This window comes from Balaenoptera acutorostrata, chromosome 12, assembly GCF_949987535.1.
Source record: "Balaenoptera acutorostrata chromosome 12, mBalAcu1.1, whole genome shotgun sequence".
Classification (NCBI taxonomy): domain Eukaryota; kingdom Metazoa; phylum Chordata; class Mammalia; order Artiodactyla; family Balaenopteridae; genus Balaenoptera; species Balaenoptera acutorostrata.
The window spans coordinates 58,880,893-58,897,310 of NC_080075.1; the positions used below are offsets into that span (position 1 = coordinate 58,880,893).

The 16,418-nt window shown below is 55.6% G+C and overlaps 1 protein-coding gene across 2 annotated transcripts; it reads left to right on the forward strand.

Moving 5' to 3' along the window:
* Nucleotides 1-1,214: 1,214 nt before the first annotated feature.
* HAAO (3-hydroxyanthranilate 3,4-dioxygenase) lies at nucleotides 1,215-14,191 on the forward strand. Of its 2 annotated transcripts, XM_007167100.3 has the most exons (11): nucleotides 1,215-1,368; nucleotides 2,096-2,191; nucleotides 2,310-2,388; nucleotides 7,216-7,299; nucleotides 7,590-7,696; nucleotides 10,264-10,353; nucleotides 10,692-10,735; nucleotides 11,036-11,181; nucleotides 13,003-13,071; nucleotides 13,260-13,342; nucleotides 13,440-14,191. In XM_007167100.3, exons 1-11 carry the CDS (start codon nucleotides 1,289-1,291, stop codon nucleotides 13,516-13,518), a joined length of 957 nt encoding a protein of 318 aa, XP_007167162.1. In that variant the 5' UTR covers nucleotides 1,215-1,288; the 3' UTR covers nucleotides 13,519-14,191. The 2 variants fall into 2 exon arrangements, with proteins under 2 accessions (XP_007167162.1, XP_007167163.1); XM_007167101.3 differs by lacking the exon at nucleotides 2,096-2,191 and having other exon boundaries at nucleotides 1,218-1,368.
* The last annotated feature ends 2,227 nt before the right edge of the window (nucleotides 14,192-16,418 follow it).

A 16,418-nucleotide genomic window follows, 5' to 3' on the forward strand; every position in this document is an offset into this window, starting at 1 on the left:
TATGAAAAAATATCTTTAATTCAAACTGCAGGTATTATCTTCAAATACAGTTTTTACTTAATAAAAGTAATTCGTCTGACTGGGTTTTGATTTGCACAAGGAGCCCCTGTGTCTGAGGGTGCTGAGAAAACCCGCCCACCCCAGGCAGCAGGGAGTGGCCAAGATGGGATGGGGGACAGGAGTCCGAGGAGTTTCGAGTTTCCTAAACTCTAGTCTGGATGCTGGTGTCTGGGCTATGTTCCTTCTCCGCCACCCTCACCTCCCTCCTCCAACACACAGGCGCAATCTTCGTAAGAATTCTGAGTCGGGAAAAAAGAGAAGAAAGCACGTGTCCAATCGTCCTTCCCCCTCCTCCGCACCCACACAGGCAAGCATCGGGTCTCCCCGCGCCCCGAGGGTCCCGGGTTAGCGCCTCTTACCCCAGGCTGGAATCGTTAACCCATTAGGTTTGTCCGCCCTCCGCACCCCGGATCCCAGATTCCTGAGGTCCGAGTGCCCGGTTCTTCATCTGTAAAACTCCTCATAAATTGTGGTGTGACTTGAATATGCCCCCAAGACATGAAAGGAGCTGAGAACAGTGCCAGGCACCTTGTCGATGCTCTGCCCGCCAAGGGGAGGGCGCCCCCCAGCCCGGCGCAGCGAGTACCTGTCTTGCGTCCGGGGCTCCCAGCATTGCGCCCCCCGCTGCTCCTCCCGTCCTCTCCCGAACCAGCCACAGGTAGAGCCGAGCAAGCAGCCCCCAAGAAATCTGCGGACTCTGGCCTGACCTCTGTCCTCGTGAAAGGATAGGGGACTAACATCAATCGGGGCCTATGGTGGCCGCTATGCAACCCTGAGATGGCTGTGTTGACATTCCCAGTTTTCAGATGAGGAAACGGAGGCCTCAACCCAGTGCCAGCACCCCTGTATTCAGGCGCCCTGGTTTACAAACCCTCCTTCCCCCCCTTACAGGATTTCTTTGGGGTTTCTCTGGGGCCCAGGCGGAAAGTCTGGGGACAAGGGACCAGGAATGTTCTCGATCCTGTGACTTACGCCTGGATCGGGCGCCCCACTCCGGCGCGGGTGGGCGGGGCGCCCCGGCTGTGCTGCGAGGCTGGGCCAGGCGGCGCGGAGCGCGCGGGGGCTCCAGACCAAAGTCGGAGAGTGGCCATAGCGCGTCACAGGTGGTTGCCCCGCCCTTTGACCCTCGGGATGCTGATTAACCAGGCGGCCAATAGGCGGTCGGGCAGAGGCGCGCCCCTCCGACGGCGCGGAGGACACGGCTCTGGAGCGCGGCTCCTGGGAGGCCATGGAGAGACCCGTGAGAGTGAAGGCTTGGGTGGAGGAGAACCGGGCCTCCTTCCTGCCCCCGGTCTGCAACCAGCTCCTGTGAGTCCCACGCACGCCCCCATCCTCCTGCCCTCTGTCCTCACCTCCTCCTCCTCCATCTGCACCCCTCAACCTCCAGCTCGGAGTTCGTCAACCCAGAAGCTTGCAGAAAGGGGGATGCCATTCTCTTGGTGTTCAGGGAAGGGTGAGGACGGGCTGTTCCGGGTTTCACCACCTTCGTCTGTTCCTCTTTCTGGTGACTGCGTGCTGCCTTGACGTCTGAGGATGGCTGGGTGACGGAGACTAAAGACTTGCCGATGCCAGATGGCAGCCCTGTCCCCCAGGGCTGAGAAACAGCGCTCCAACCCCCACTGACTCTCAGAAATTGGGGGGTGGGGAGGTTGATACCCCAGAATCAATTGTAGAACGGAGGTCTGGGGACAGCCCAATCGTACACCCACACTCCGTTCAGGAAGCTGCAGGCAGAGGGCGAAGTCAGAGGGTCAGCTGCTGTGGGAGGATCTCCATTTGGTGCTCTTCCCAGGCCCCCCTCTGCAGCTGGGCGCACACAGACCCCCACCAGGCCCTCCCTGGCCACCTCTGCCCCAGCACCCAACAGGGCTGACCGTGTCCCAGCACGGTCTTCCTCCGGCAGACCTCTCAGGCCCTCCCCTGTGGACCCTTCACCTCCTTCCCCTTCATTCGCCTGGGTGGCCCGGCCTCGTGTGCTCCCCAGCTCCGGGTTCACAGCCCCGAGTTTGCTGTGTCCGCTGAAAATCTCCAACAGGGCGGCTCCTCAAACCACACAGCTCCAATCACTAACACCTCGACAAGCCGGAGACTGCCAAGTGTTTTCATTTAATTCTCCCAGTAGCCCCATGAGGTGGGATTTTTTTTTTTTAATATCTTTATTGGAGCATAATTGCTTTACAATGTTGTGTTAGTTTCTGGTTGTGCAACCACGAGCTGGTTCAGGACCTCTCCCCTCTCATCCACTGCAGGCACCAGAAGCAGCTCAAAATCATGTTCGTCGGGGGTCCCAACACCAGGAAGGACTACCACATCGAGGAGGGTGAGGAGGTAGGCTGCGGACTGCCGCCCACCACCGCCGACCCAGCCCTGGGGGGAGGGGACACTTCCCCTGCCAGGGCCAGAGCCTGTGGATGAGAGAGGCGGGTGGTCAGATGACTGATGGGTGAAGGGGACACAACTGAAACCACAGGGTAAAACTGCTGCCTGGAAGTTGTGGGCACCCAGTGACACCCTTGACAGCTCCATCCTCGAGGGAACACTGCTGGGGAAGCCCCGGGAAAGAATCCAGCCTCTGCGGGAGTGAGAGGCTCCAGCTGTTGGGCATCAGCCCCCAGACACAGGGGCCGTCCATGCTCCGGGGGGGTGATTCCCTGCCCTCCTTGCCCCCAAACCTGAATAATGCAAGATTGGCCTCCAAAATGAGACCCAAATGCTGAGAGGGTCCTGGGCGCTCCACTCTGGTCCCAGGAGCCAAGTTCTCCAGGAAGGGCTGGGGCTGGGAGGCCCTCTCCTTATCTAGAGGGCACAAGACACATCAGTTGCTAGGAGCTATTTGATGGAGGGGTGGGCAGGTGGGAGGGGGAATTTGTACTGAGTACCCTTTTGTACCTTGAATTTTGAACTGTATTTCTGTACTCTCTACCCCAAAGTAAACAAACAAAAGTAAACTCAAAGAAAAAAAGATGGGCCCCCTTGAGAGGCACAGATGGGTTCCCAGCTATCAGAATCTCTGGTGGCAAAGGTTCAGTATGGGGGGCCTGACGCTGGGGTTCAAGGTCCGGGGTTCAGCTTGGTTACCAGCCTCCACCCCCCACCACTGGTGTCTCAGCCGCAGCCGGGGACTGGAGGCAACACGGGAGAATCACTCGCTTAACAAGCATTTGCCGAGCACCTAAGGCGTGGGTGAGGGCAGAGCGGGGAGGACCCCGGGCCAGCCAACCCCTCGCCTCTTCCCCTTCCTAGGCCCCGCCCCTCTCCAGCCACCCACTTCTCACAACACACCTCACTGGAGGCCATTTTCCTCTGGAAAAAATCAGCAGGAAAACCGAAACTACAGAGGGAAGATGGCATTGGATTTGGACTGGCCCCGGTGGGGGAGATGAGGCCAGTTACAGGGTCTTTCCTGCCTGCCTCAGTCAGCCTCAGGCCCCCCATCTTGTCTTCCAGAGGCTTCCACCCTGTGAGCCCAGGTCTCAGTGCCCACCTCTCCCGTCTCCCTCCCTCCTTCCTCCCCTTCTTGCCCCCTACCACCTCTGTCCCAGCCCCACCTCAAGGTCTCCCCAAGTGGGTGGGTATCCGCTTAGGGGCCCAAACCAAACCCTGACTCAGCTGGGTCGCTGGCAGGTGAGGAGGGCTGGCTTGAGCAGGTGTCCCCACTCTGGAGGGACCCTCAGGTGGCTGGGAGGAATTTGGGAACTCCCATCAATCTGTGATGGCTTGGTCCTACCTGCGGCGGGGGAGAGTGCCAGCCACAGGCCCTGGCAGCCACAGGGCTGAGGGTCAGCATCCTCTCTGTCCCTGCTTGTCCTCGAATCCGAGGAGAGTCCGGGGGCCAGGCTCCTCCCTGGTGAGGGAAGGGAGTCACTGAGCCGAATTCTCCTCCTGGCTGAACTCAGGCCTCTGCAACAGCCTTTCAGGTGCCTGGGCTCTACCCACCACACACACTCCAGTTACCTGACTCCTTCCCTTGGGGCGCACAGGTGCGAGGGAGCCTGGGCTGGGAGTCAGCTGGACCTGGAGTCTGCCTCTTACCAACGATGTGATTTGGCAGGGCCCATCACATCACCTCTCTGAGACTGTTTCCTCACAGCTCATGGGGGACACTGGCCCCTGGCTGGTGGAAGGATGCAGTGTGGGTACGGTATGTGCACAGAGCCTGGCACAGAGCTTAGGTGCTTAATACACATGGGTTCTCTGCACCCTCAGCCCCTCTCTGGCCTCGCCTGCCTGTAAGGCCTTTCCAGGCTGCGGAGGCCAGAATCGATTCAACAGCCAGTACAGTTAATCTTCTAGTTAGCCTCAGGCCCCAAACATCATTTACTTCCAAACAGAGCATCATTCCTTTTGGATTGCCCGTGGCTGTTTGGGATTTTCTGCTGTTCAAGATGTGCCCCTCTGCTCCAGGCTAGGCCTGTCCCTCATCACAGGACAGGCCTCTAAAATTCCACTTTTTCTAAGTTGTTTAATGGCCACTAACACCTGTAGCCTGCCCAGAAAGGGCTTGACTTTGGCCCAGACCATCACTCCAGCCCTGCCGCCCACTCCAGCTTTCCCTGATAGTTGTGGGGCCTAAGGGGTATGGCCCCCTCCCTAGAATTCTCTAGGCCTTTCCTCCTCTCCCCGTAACCATGGAAGGACACCTCCCACATATACAAACACATAGGGGTTTCCTCCCAGCTGAGGAGGGTTTGGGGGGAGTTTGCAGAATTGCTCCCTAGAAGAGCCTGATAAGTTTTTTCTTATTTGTTTTAAATAATTTGCATGAGTTATTTTTAATAATAAAAGTAAATATTGTTTATTGTAGAAAATGTGCAGAATATAGGAAAGACAAACGTAAATGTGTACCTCATTCATAATCCCACCACTCAGGGATGCCACGGTGAACACTGCCTGGATTATACATGTATGGCTACGTAATTAGAAACCTGCTGGGTGTAGCTCTGCATCTTGCTTTAACATGATAACTTTAGTATTTTCCCATTTTATTAACAGTTATTCAGAGACATCGTTTTTAATGGCTGCATACTGTTCTATATATTGTCTCTATCATAAAATAGTGCCATTTCCCCTATTGCAATTATTAGCATTATTTTTGCTATTCCTTCCATCACTAATATTAATAGCTAGAGGTTGTTGAGTGCTGACTATGTGCTGGGTACCTTTGTGTACAGCATCCTGGGCACACTTCACAGCAACATTCTGAGTAGATACTGTCATTTTATAAATGAGGAAACGAGGCACAGAAAGGCTAACTGAATTGGCCAAAGGTACACAGTGACCTGGCCGAGCTGAGGGCCGGGTGACACTGGATGCTATGCCTTTAACCACCATGTGCTGTGATAAAACAGCCATGTACGGCGGCCATGAGGCAGGTGCATTTCTTAAGATTTTTTTTTTTTAATGTGGACCATTTTTTTAAAAGTCTTTATTGAATTTGTTACAATATTGCTTCTGTTTTTATGTTTTGGTTTTTTGGCCGCAAAGCATGTAGGATCTTAGCTCCCCGACCAGGGATCGAACCCCTGCACTCCCTGCATTGGAAGGTGAAGTCTTAACCACTGGACCGCCAGGGAAGTTCCGAGCCAGGTGCATTTCTGATTCACTGCAGCCACTTTCCTAGAGATGGAATGACTAGGGCAAGCTGTAAGGCGGCCAACTGTCCTGGTTTTCCCTGGACTTTGACGGTTTCAGCGTGGAAGGTCCTGCATCCCAAGAAACCCTTACAGGGGTGTGAGCGGTGAAGGCTCTTCCTGCCCTTTGCCACATTCCCCTTCAGAGGGGTTGTGTCAGCTTGTCCTCGTGTCAGACCGTAAAGCCACATTTCTCTAGTTTCCCTGAGCTCACTTGATTTCTCTTAGTAGACTCTGGGACAAGAACCTCTATCTCCTCTAACTCCTTACACAATAGTAATAATTATTATTAATAACACCCCTTCAACTATTTGGCTGGGGCTCTTAACACCCGTGCAATGTGTGACTGGTAAAGAGAAAATGTGTCTTCCTCCTCCTCCTCCCAGTGCCATGGGTAATCTCAGTAAACACATTAATTAGGGACTTAGGATGGAATAGGAAAATGCAGTAGGAACTCTGCAGCACCTGCTCCCCGCCCCAGGGAGACAGCAGGAGGCGAGTGCTTCCATCCCCAGAGCCCCCAATTCATCCCAGCTTCCAACATCAAGTCCACCATTTACATGGCCATTTATGTGTCTAGTCGACCTCCAGGGAGATTTGGACCAGCATAGCCCCATTCCAGGGCATCACTGTGGCCAGAGGAGCTAGCACTGGCTCCAGAGCTACACTCAGACTCAGGTCCAAACTGCTGCTCCAGGACTAACTGTGTGACCTTAGGCAAGTGGCTTCACTCTCTGAGCCTCAGTTTCCCTTTTTTCTTTTCTGCAGAATGGGGCTAATAATATTTTTGGAGGTTGTCACAAAGATTTCTGATAATGTACAGGCATACCTGAGAGATATTGCAGGTTCGGTTCCAGACCACTGAAAGAGAGCAAATATTGCAATAAAGTGAGTCACATGAATGTTTTGGTTTCCCACTGCATGTAAAAGTTATGTTTACACTATACTGTAGTCTATTAAGTGTGCAATAGCATTATGTCTAAAAAAACAGTATACATACCTTAATTTAGAAATAATACTGTTGGGAAAATGGCACCAATAGATTTGCTCAATGCAGGGTTGCCACAAACCTTCAATTTAAAAAAAAAAGCAGTATCTGGGAAGCGCAATAAAGTGCAGCGCAGTAAAGTGCAGCACATTAAAACAAGGCCTGTCTGTATAGAAAAGTGCTTGCCCAGCCCCTGGGACGCAGTAAATGGGTGGTTCTCCTTACCTGGCTGATGGGTCCCTGAATTGTCCACTAAGCATCTCAGCCAGCCTCCTGCCCTCAAGCCAGACACCAACTGTTATGTCCTGGGTACTTTGGTCATCACTTTAATGTCAAGGTATGATCATCATGTGTCCCTAGCCCTTTTATCTGTGGCCTGTGTCAGGGGAGGCTGGGGCCTCACGCACAAGTGACCAAGGTGCTCGTGAACTCTGAGGCCTTCAGGAAGTTCCTCAGGTTTCCTGGTCAGAACTCAGGCCAAAGACCTGGAAGAGGGACTGGGGAGAGTCCAAGCCTGTCTGCTGTCCTTTGCCATAGGTGTTTTACCAGCTGGAAGGCGACATGCTTCTCCAAGTCCTGGAGCAAGGGAAACACCGTGATGTGGTCATTCGGCAGGGAGAGGTGAGGCTGGGCCCCAGAACAGGACCCCAGCATGTCCACTCTCCTGGCTTTCGTGGCGGTCTTGTGCTCCCAGCCTTTTCCTGCCTTCCTACCTGCCCAACCTGCCTCGGCCCCGTCCTCAGGCACTTCCTCCTCAAGGCTGTCCATCTCAGCACAGCCTGACATCCCCTCTAGTTCCCGGGTGGAGGCTTGGCAGAGAGGGGGCTGGGATGTGGTCAGCTGGAGAGGCCTGGGACACTGCAGCACTGAGGCCTCCGTGGGGGGCTGGCACCTTGTCCCCACCCCTGCAGATCTTCCTCCTGCCCGCTGGGGTCCCCCACTCTCCACAGAGGTTTGCCAACACAGTGGGGCTGGTGATTGAGCGGAGGCGGCTGAAAACGGAGCTAGATGCACTCAGGTAAATGGGCCTGGTCTGGGGGTCTGGCACAGAGCTGGGGGGGCAAGCAGCAGGATCCTAGATAGACCCAAGAAAGCCACTCAGCCACCACTGAGAGGGTTGGTGGCAATGGAGATCCTGCATTTGCTGGCTGATGGGGAGGGATTGGGGTAGGTGGTAGGGTGGGTCTGATGATGCCGGGGAGGTGGGGTGTTCTCTGTGACCCCCTGGGAGCCCATCAGCCTGACACCTTCTGGCTGGGCCCAGAACATGTGGGCTCTTAGTTCCCCAACCAGGGATTGAACCCATGCCCCCTGTAGTGGAAGCGTGGAGTCTTAACCACTGGACCGCCAGGGAAGAACTAGAACCTGTGCTTTCTGCACTGAGGTCTGCTGGGGAAGGGCAGGGGGATGGTTGCCAAAGTCAAATCCCCCTGGCCCAGGGCAGCCCAGAACAGTGCTGCTTCTCCCAGCCTCCCACCCCAGAGCTGAGTCTCCGCCAATGCGCCCCTCTGCTTGTTTCTTGTTTCTCTACCCCAGCTCATTCCACACCCAGCGCTGACATTTGAATAACACTTACTACGTGCTGGGCACCGCTTTATGTGTATTTATTCCTTTAACCCTCACAATGATCCTATCCGGTGGGTACCGTTATGTACTTTACAGATGAAGAAACTGGGCCCAGGGAAGTTGAGTTTGCTAGAAAGTGGCCGAGCTGGCATTATAGAGAAATATGAAGTTACGGCCGGGACAGCCTAGATGGGAGTGTGAGTAAACACCAAGGAGGGGACGAATATGGGTGCAGAGATGGGTGCTCTGTTTCTATAGCAGATTTCTAGAACAGAGTTCCCATCTTGTTCCATTCAGTCACCCGATTATTATCCTCTGAAAGGAGGACTCAGCCTGTGGTTCAGGGGGACCCAGATTTTTCCAAAAGCTAAGCTATTTTTTTATATTTTTTAACTAAGAAAATTAAAATTTCCCAGCAAGTTACTGAAATCAGAAAACTTTGTTATAATGGACATTTAAAAAATGTCCACATCTTGTGTTATAATGGACATTTTAAAAATTCTTCCCTTTTTTTCTAATTACCAAAGTCATACACGTTCAATCTTGAAATCTGGAAAAGTGCAAGAAAGCAAAATGAACAAAATTAAAATGACTTGTCAGGTAAAGGGTAAATTTGATAGCATGTGAATGATATCTCAATAAAACAAAATAAAGAGAAAACAAGTAGAAAAAAGTCATCCCGCCAATGAAAGCTAACAAAGCACTTAGACGTCCATCTCATCTTTTTTCTATGCATATCTACACCTTACAACATTGCAGTCTTATTGCAAGCATGGGTTTGAGTTTTGCTTTTTTTTTTTACATAAAAAAACTCAAGAGTATCTCTCATACTATTAAATGCTTTGCAAAAAACACCATGTTAATGACTGCATACTAATCTACTGCAGAATAGTCTGTTGTAGAAATAGCTGCCTGGCCTTAAATTCGAAAATAAATTTTTCACATGGGGCTTTATATGGGGAGTCTTCAGTGATGCAGAGGACGGCGTCTTCAGTAACACTTTTACAGCAAATTCAATAACAGATTTCATCTGGCTGCTTTTGACCTTTAATAAAAGCCAGGGGCTCAACATTAAAATGCCACTCTGAAGGCAGTCCCTGGAGGGCATCGAGGTCCAGTTATGAGGCTTTCCAGTGGCCAGCTCCATCCCAGGATAGAACTTAGGGTGTCAGGCAGGGTGGATGCACTGTGTGTCTGTAAGCCATCGCCCGTAAGCAGGACCACTTCTCTTTTTCAGGAGGAGCCGAAGAGCAGAGCTGGCCTGGCACTGGGAGCTAAGCTTGGGGGTTAGGCATTCAGTCAGTAGATGTGCTGCATACACAGGGCCCTGAGGCCCAGCCCCAGTCTGCCCCGCGCTCCTCAGGCCAGTGGAGCTGCACGCCAGGCCGGGCTGGGGGCCTGGGTGGGCTTCAGGGAGTCTACTAGAGGCTCTGTGTACAGGCGTATGGACCTTCCTCCAGAGAAGAGGCCCAGCGCTTTGCTCCAGTTCTCAGAGCCATCCATGACCCCAAAAGAAGGACCCCCTCATCTGGGGGACGTCTTCAGCACGTTGGTTCCTTAAGGTTCCGTGTGCTCTGACCTAGAGTGCCAGCACACTAGGGCCCGGATCAGGCTCAGCCTCAGCTTCCCCTTTTGGAAAAGCATTTGTCACTGATGCTGTGTTTCTAAGACTGTCTCCAGTCGGCCCTGCTTCTGCCACTTACAGGCTGTGTAATCCCTGCCAAGTTGCCCAGCTTCTCCCTGAATCTCGGAGTTCTATCTACTTTGTAAATGGTCAAGTTTGGGGAACCAGGAAGAGCTATGGGAATGGGGTCGATAATAGCCCACCCATGTTGGGGCCACACGGGGGATCCTGGGAGAGCCGAGTGTGGGTGAGTGTTGCGCTAACAGGATGGAGCAGGCCGTCGGCTCTGTAGGGCCAGCCCGGGCCCGGCCAATCACAAGCAGAGCCAGGCCTGAGGGAGGCTGCCCTGAGCACGTCCATGTGGGGAGCTGGGTGCCCGCTTTTTGTTCTGGCAGGTACTACGTAGGCGACACCACTGACGTCCTGTTTGAGAAGTGGTTCTACTGCGAGGATCTCGGCACACAGTTGGCCCCCATCATCCAGGAGTGAGCCCCCAGCCCAGCCCCTGCCCCTCGCTCTCCTGAGGCCCCATGCTCTGGCTGGGGAGAGCAGACCCAGCCCAGCAGTGCCCCTCGGCAGTACCTGCCAGCCTGGAGCCATCAAGCCCAGGATTTAGGGAGAAAGTCTGCCCCTCCCCAGGGTGGAAAGCCCCCTGGGGAGGGGAGGGAAAGGATGGCGGATATACAACAAACTGTGTGAGGGCACCATGAGTGTGTGTGGGCTCCTGCACCCCGGAGTCTATGAATGTGTGTGTGTGTGTGTGTGTGTGAGCGTGCGTGCGCGCGTCTCACTAGCCACTACTCCTCTCCATTTGTGCCTGCAGGTTCCTTAGCTCTGAGCAGCACAGAACAGGAAAACCCAACCCTGGTAAGGCGACTAGGAACCATCTTTCTCCCCTTCCACCTCCCTCCCTCCCTCCCTCCCTCCTTTTCCAGAGAAGGGTGGGTCTTGGCTCTGGGTACCAGGGAGTCTCCTTTTGAGTACTCTGCCCTGTACTCAAGGCACAAGAAGATGGCACCAAATAGTACCCCCCATGGCTGCCTGGTCCTTGAGCTGGAGCCAGAGCCCATTCCAGCGATTGGGAGCTGGGAGCCCTGGGAACTGGGCCCTCTGGGGCGGGGTCGGCGGGGCCAGAGGACGCTGACCCCAGCTGTGCTGTGGGTGCAGACCAGCTGCTCAAGGAACCGCCATTCCCCCTGAGCACACGGTCCGTCATGGAGCCCATGTCCCTGGAGGCCTGGCTGGATGGCCACCGCAAGGAGCTGCACGCTGGCATACCCCTCAGCCTGTTTGGGGACACCTATGAGACCCAGGTAACACAGCGCTGGGCCACCCAGGGCATCTGCCCAGCAGCCCCGGGAGATGGGAACTAATTACACATGGACACACACACACACACACACACACACACACACACACACTCACATGCCAGTTTTGGAGGTTGTGGACGCAAGCATAGGTCTTGTTTCCTCCCTGACTCTGAGATGATGGCTTTGCTGTGAGTGGAAGCCCATGGAGGCTATGTGGTCCCCAGCAATCTTTCTTTGCCTTCGGAGTAGGGGGTTGCCCCATCCACTGAGAGATTCCTGGGGGTCTGGGGTCATCTCCTTGCCAGGATTTCCTGGGCCTTTGGCCAGTCATAGCCTTGGCAGCCAGAAGGGAAAGAGATATTTGGGGGTGAGGGTTGGGTGGAGAGTTGCACAGAGAGAGACCCAAACCAGGCTCGCCTCCTTCCATTCAACATTTATTGAGTGCCTATTATGTTTCAGGCTTTAGTAAGAAAATAAGATAGAGTCACTGTCTCAGAGAGTGTATGGTCTAGTAAATGGAGAAGTTAATCAACAATTGCCACGATCATGTGATACATTCTTTGGTAGAGAAGCTACAGGAAGCCATAGGAGGATAAAGGAAGAACCAGGCTGTGAGGGAAGTCAGGGTTGACTTCCTGGAGGAGGTGATATATAAGCTGAGTTTTAAAGCTATTGTAGGAGTTTGCAAAAGGAAGAAAGGGAGATGGAGAGCCCATTCCAGGTGAAGGAGAAGCCTGAGCAAAGACATGGAGGCTTGAAACAGGCTGACATTGCAAACAGCTGAGGTTGGGGAACCAGGACAGGGGAGTGGGGGCAGCAGATACAATTGGTAGATGGCCAAAGTAGCAGGCAGTGCCCACATGCTAGCAGCTCTCCTGGGCTGGGCAAGGTGCAAGGACGAATCCTGGAAACGAGAGCTTCACCCAAGTGCTGAAGCGGGGAGCAGGGGGGTGACCAGGCTACAGTGGTGTTTCAGAAAGATCACTGTAGCCTGTGTGAGGACTGGATCAGAAGGACAAGTGTGGCGACGAGGAGACCTGCCAGGAGGCTCATGTTCACTCGTGCTTTACCGTTTACCACTGGTACATCCCTTGGAGTTTGAATTAGATACCCCCATAGAGGGATGATCACTGGATGCAGACCTGCCCTAAAAGGCCCAGCAGCCGAGCCCTGAGCTTACACAGGGCTGTGAGAGCCGGCGCGCCCCCCCAAGCCCCTCCCACCCCATTCTTTCATACCCCTCCTTCTCCCTGCTTCAGTTCACTCCAGCCAATATCTACTGAGTCCCACTCTGGGCCGGTGGGAGCGTGGCCTGCACAGCAGCTGTGGGCTTCCGGGCTGATGCAGGTCAGAGCTGCTCAGCCTCCCTCTCGCTCTCATTCATCCCCTCCCATCTCCCTCCTCCTCCTTAGGCCAGACTCCTAACCTCTCACGAGGAAGGGAGGTGGGCATCTTCTGGGGAGTTCACGTGTGTGTGCTACGTGCGTCTGCACTGTGCCATGTACACACACGTGCCTTGTGTGCCCCTGGTAGGCGTGCCTCCACATGGGTCAGCAGTAGTTGTGTCGTGCATCCGAGGGGCCAGATATGTAGGTGGGTGTGGAGGGCAGGCACGTGTGATCCCCAACAGCAGGTGGCCAGGGGGCCCTGTGGCCTGGGCAGCCATCCTCTCCAAGGCCAGGTCTCTGCTCAGCACCTGGAAATGAGGCTGTGTTGCGGGCCCCATCCCTGCCCCACGCAGGCCTGGTGTCTCGGGGCCAGGTTCAAGGCCGTCTCCCACGTGGGGCAGGATGCGCTGGAAAGCTCTGTGTCACTTCCCCCCAGGTGATGGTCCGTGGACAAGGCAGCAGCGAAGGCCCGAGACAGGACGTGGACGTCTGGCTGTGGCAGTTGGCAAGTGGGCCCGGGGGCGGGGCGGGGGGGGCACAGCCTCCTGCCTGCCCGTGAGGACCAGGCTGCTCCTGGGGTGCCCACGGCCTGGACCGGCTCCTGGGCCTCCTTGCCAAGGCTGACTCAGGGACGCTCGGACAGGCGCCGCGGCCTGACAGCCTCCATTTGCTTCTCCTACGCCTCTTTCCTAGGAGGGCTCCTCGGTGGTGACGATGGAAGGACAGCGCCTGAGCCTGACCCCCGATGACAGCCTCCTGGTGCCAGCTGGGACCGCGTGAGTACCCGGGGGGGATTTACCCCAACTGTGGGACTGCCCACCTTTCCCTGGGATCCCAGCCTTGTCTGAGCCCCGCCTACCTGCGTCGCCACAGGTATAGCTGGGAACGAGGGCAAGCCTCCACGGCCCTGTCTGTGACTCAGGACCCTGCCCGCAAGAAGCCCCTGGGGTGACTGATCCTCTCCTCATGCTGCGGGCCCAGAGCAGCCACAGGGTGCCCCCGAGCGCCACCCCTGCCAAATAACTCTCCCAGCCCCGCCGCTTCTACGTGCACTGCTGCCGAGTGACTCAGCGTCTCCCGGTCCGGGTCCTGGACACCACTGTCATCCATCCTCCTCCTGTCCTCTCCAGGACGCCAGGTTCCTGGGGGCCGTAGCTCCCCTTCCCCCCTAACAGCCTTCAGCCCACTGCCCTGCAGGGTTCTGCCGGGTGGACTGCCCCCTGAGGCCAGGGTCCTCTCCATCCCTCTGTCCACAGGCTCAGCGCAGCACTTGCCTGCTGCCGAGAAGGTCCTCAGTAAAGGCTTCCTGACAGGCACCTACGGGTCTGCACACACACGGCCTGTGATCTTTGGCACACACCTGGTGCTCCCATGACTGTGTGTGTGTGCAGGGCGGGGAGGGAGATCTGGAGCACTGGGTGACCGTGGACCTTGTGGAGGGTCTGTGACCGGGTCCCCCTGCTTGTAGAGAAGCGCTCATGCTGTGTGTGTGGCCCCTCCATGCGAGCTCCTATGCCTGTCCTGGGGCACAGCTGATGTTGTCCCTCTGCCTCTTTCTCTTTCTCACTTACTCTTTTTACATAACTTTAAAATACAGCATCTGTTGAGGTTTCTCTCCCCAGCAACTGAAGTGACTTGTGCTCATTGTAGAAAACGTAGAAATACTAAAAACACAAAATCCCCCCAGCTGGAGTTAACCACGGTTAATACACAAAGATTGTGATGAGCCTTCAGAGGGGCGTAAAGCTGTTCAGGGGCTTGGCAGCAGGGGGGAGGGCTGTCTGGCCTCCTCCCCCTTCTCCCCCCTGCTATGTACAGGACCCCGTGGGGTCCAGGAGTGCTGGGAGCCCCGGACTCAGCAGTGGGTAGAGACGAATCATGCAACCTGCAGAGGGAGATCCGGGCTCGGTTTCATGGGGCTTCAATGAGAAGTTGGTGAGGGGTCGCACGTTGGGGGAGATGAAGCTGGATCTGGATGAGACAGGTCCCTGGGTAGAGTCGGCGCTTCCTCCAGAAAACCTGGGTCTGAACCCTGCCTCCCCCGCCCCAGCCTGCGGGCTCATTGCTTCGATCCTCTCCACTGACAACGGCAAAGGAGACCCTGACTTTGCTGAAAGGACTTCCGGCCCTGAGGGACGTCGGGACCTTCACCCACCTACCTCTCTAGAGGATTTCCTCTCCTACAGGCAATGAAGAAACACCAACAGCCTCCCCCTAACCTTCCACCAGTTCAGGGCAGTGAGGGCAGAGGCTGGGCGTGTGCTCGGGCTGCAGTGATGTGTTTCTGTGTACAGGAGCTGAGGACAGAACACACGAATGTCCCAGGGAGGCCCCCTGGGCAGGGTGCACGTGGCCACGAGAAGGGCCCCCTAGTGCCAAGGGTGGGCCTAATCCAAGACAGAAAATCACAAAAATTAGATCTCCTGTTTTTCTGAACACCGACTCTGTGCTAGGGAATTTGCTAGACATTTTCACATACATGACCTCATTTAATCCTTACAACTCTCCAAGAAGGTGGTAGCACCCCATTGTACAGATGAGGCTCAGAGAGATTTGGAAAGCAGGCAGCTCTGTTTCCAACCCAGGCTTGTCTGTATTCAAAGCTCAGTTTGGGGCTTCCCTGGTGGCGCAGTGGTTGAGAATCTGCCTGCCAATGCAGGGGACACGGGTTCGAGCCCTGGTCTGGGAAGATCCCACATGCCGTGGAGCGACTGGGCCCGTGAGCCACAATTAACTGAGCCTGCGCGTCTGGAGCCTGTGCTCCGCAACAAGAGCGGCCACGATAGTGAGAGGCCCGCGCACCGCGATGAAGAGTGGCCCCCACTTGCCACAACTAGAGAAAGCCCTCGCACAGAAACGAAGACCCAACACAGCCATAAATTAATTAATTAATTAATTAATTTAAAAAAGAAAGAAAGCTCAGTCTGGTGGTCCCACCACCCTGCACCCTGTGGTTACGGCCTATCTGCCCTCAGCCTTGGCCAGTGGGAGCCCAGGGCAGGGGGAAGGCCTGGAGGATCTGTGGGAGAGGGGCCAACGGCCACTGCGTCTGAAACCCAGAGACTCAGAGTTGGCAGCACGCAGCGCCCTGCTGAGCACAGCCATTCGGCATGGGGGCGAGGGGGCGGGGCGTGTCAGATCCTGGAGCCTGGGGCCACAGCCTCTCCTGGTGCTGTCCCAGGTTACCAGGAGCCCCGGGCCCTCATCTCTGCCCGCAGGCCTGGCGCCATGGGCTCATGAGAATACCACGCAGAGGGGGGCAGGACCGGTACCTTATCTGAAGCCAGCCGCAGCCTCCCACTCCCCTCTCTGCAGTGAGTACTGGGTGATGGCCGGCTAAGTGGGGTGGACAGCGGCAGGGAACCTCGAGGACTCTCAAGATTGTTCTGTTTGTGGGAGAAGCCCCCATGTCCCCAGGCCATGGCAGTAGAAACTCGGCAGGGGAGCCCTCTGCCTGTGGGATGTACTTCCTCACAGATGTGGACTTGGGACCATCCCAGACTTTGGAAGCATCAGGAATCTGGGAATAGCGACAGCGGGCTGGCGGACGTACAGCGGGCTGTTCTCAGCAGGCTGTGAGCACGACGGTCAAGGTGTTGACTGGGCTCCCGCCTCCCTCCCCCAGGACGACGTCTTGTTGGCTCCATGGTCCAGGACGACGTCTTGTTGGCTCCACGGTCCAGGACGACATCTTGCTGGCTCCACGGTCCCTGCTGCCAGAGCTGGCGGGGGCAGGGAGGCGGCCACCCTGTCCGTATCTGTGACGGGGTGGGAGGGGTCCAGGGTGGTCTGCATGAACCCGAGGGCTCTGAGTTGCCAGGACAAGCTCCTGCCTTCAGGCAAGCCAATGTC

What these genes read in the sequence shown, in the direction of transcription:
- HAAO (XM_007167100.3), top strand. Translation starts at nt 1,289, where the DNA reads ATGGAGAGACCCGTGAGAGTGAAGGCTTGGGTGGAGGAGAACCGGGCC. An exon ending in ACGGAGCTAGATGCACTCAG is followed by an intron (nt 7,697 to 10,263) that starts GTAAATGGGCCT and finishes TTGTTCTGGCAG; the next exon opens with GTACTACGTAGGCGACACCA. An exon ending in GGGACACCTATGAGACCCAG is followed by an intron (nt 11,182 to 13,002) that starts GTAACACAGCGC and finishes ACTTCCCCCCAG; the next exon opens with GTGATGGTCCGTGGACAAGG.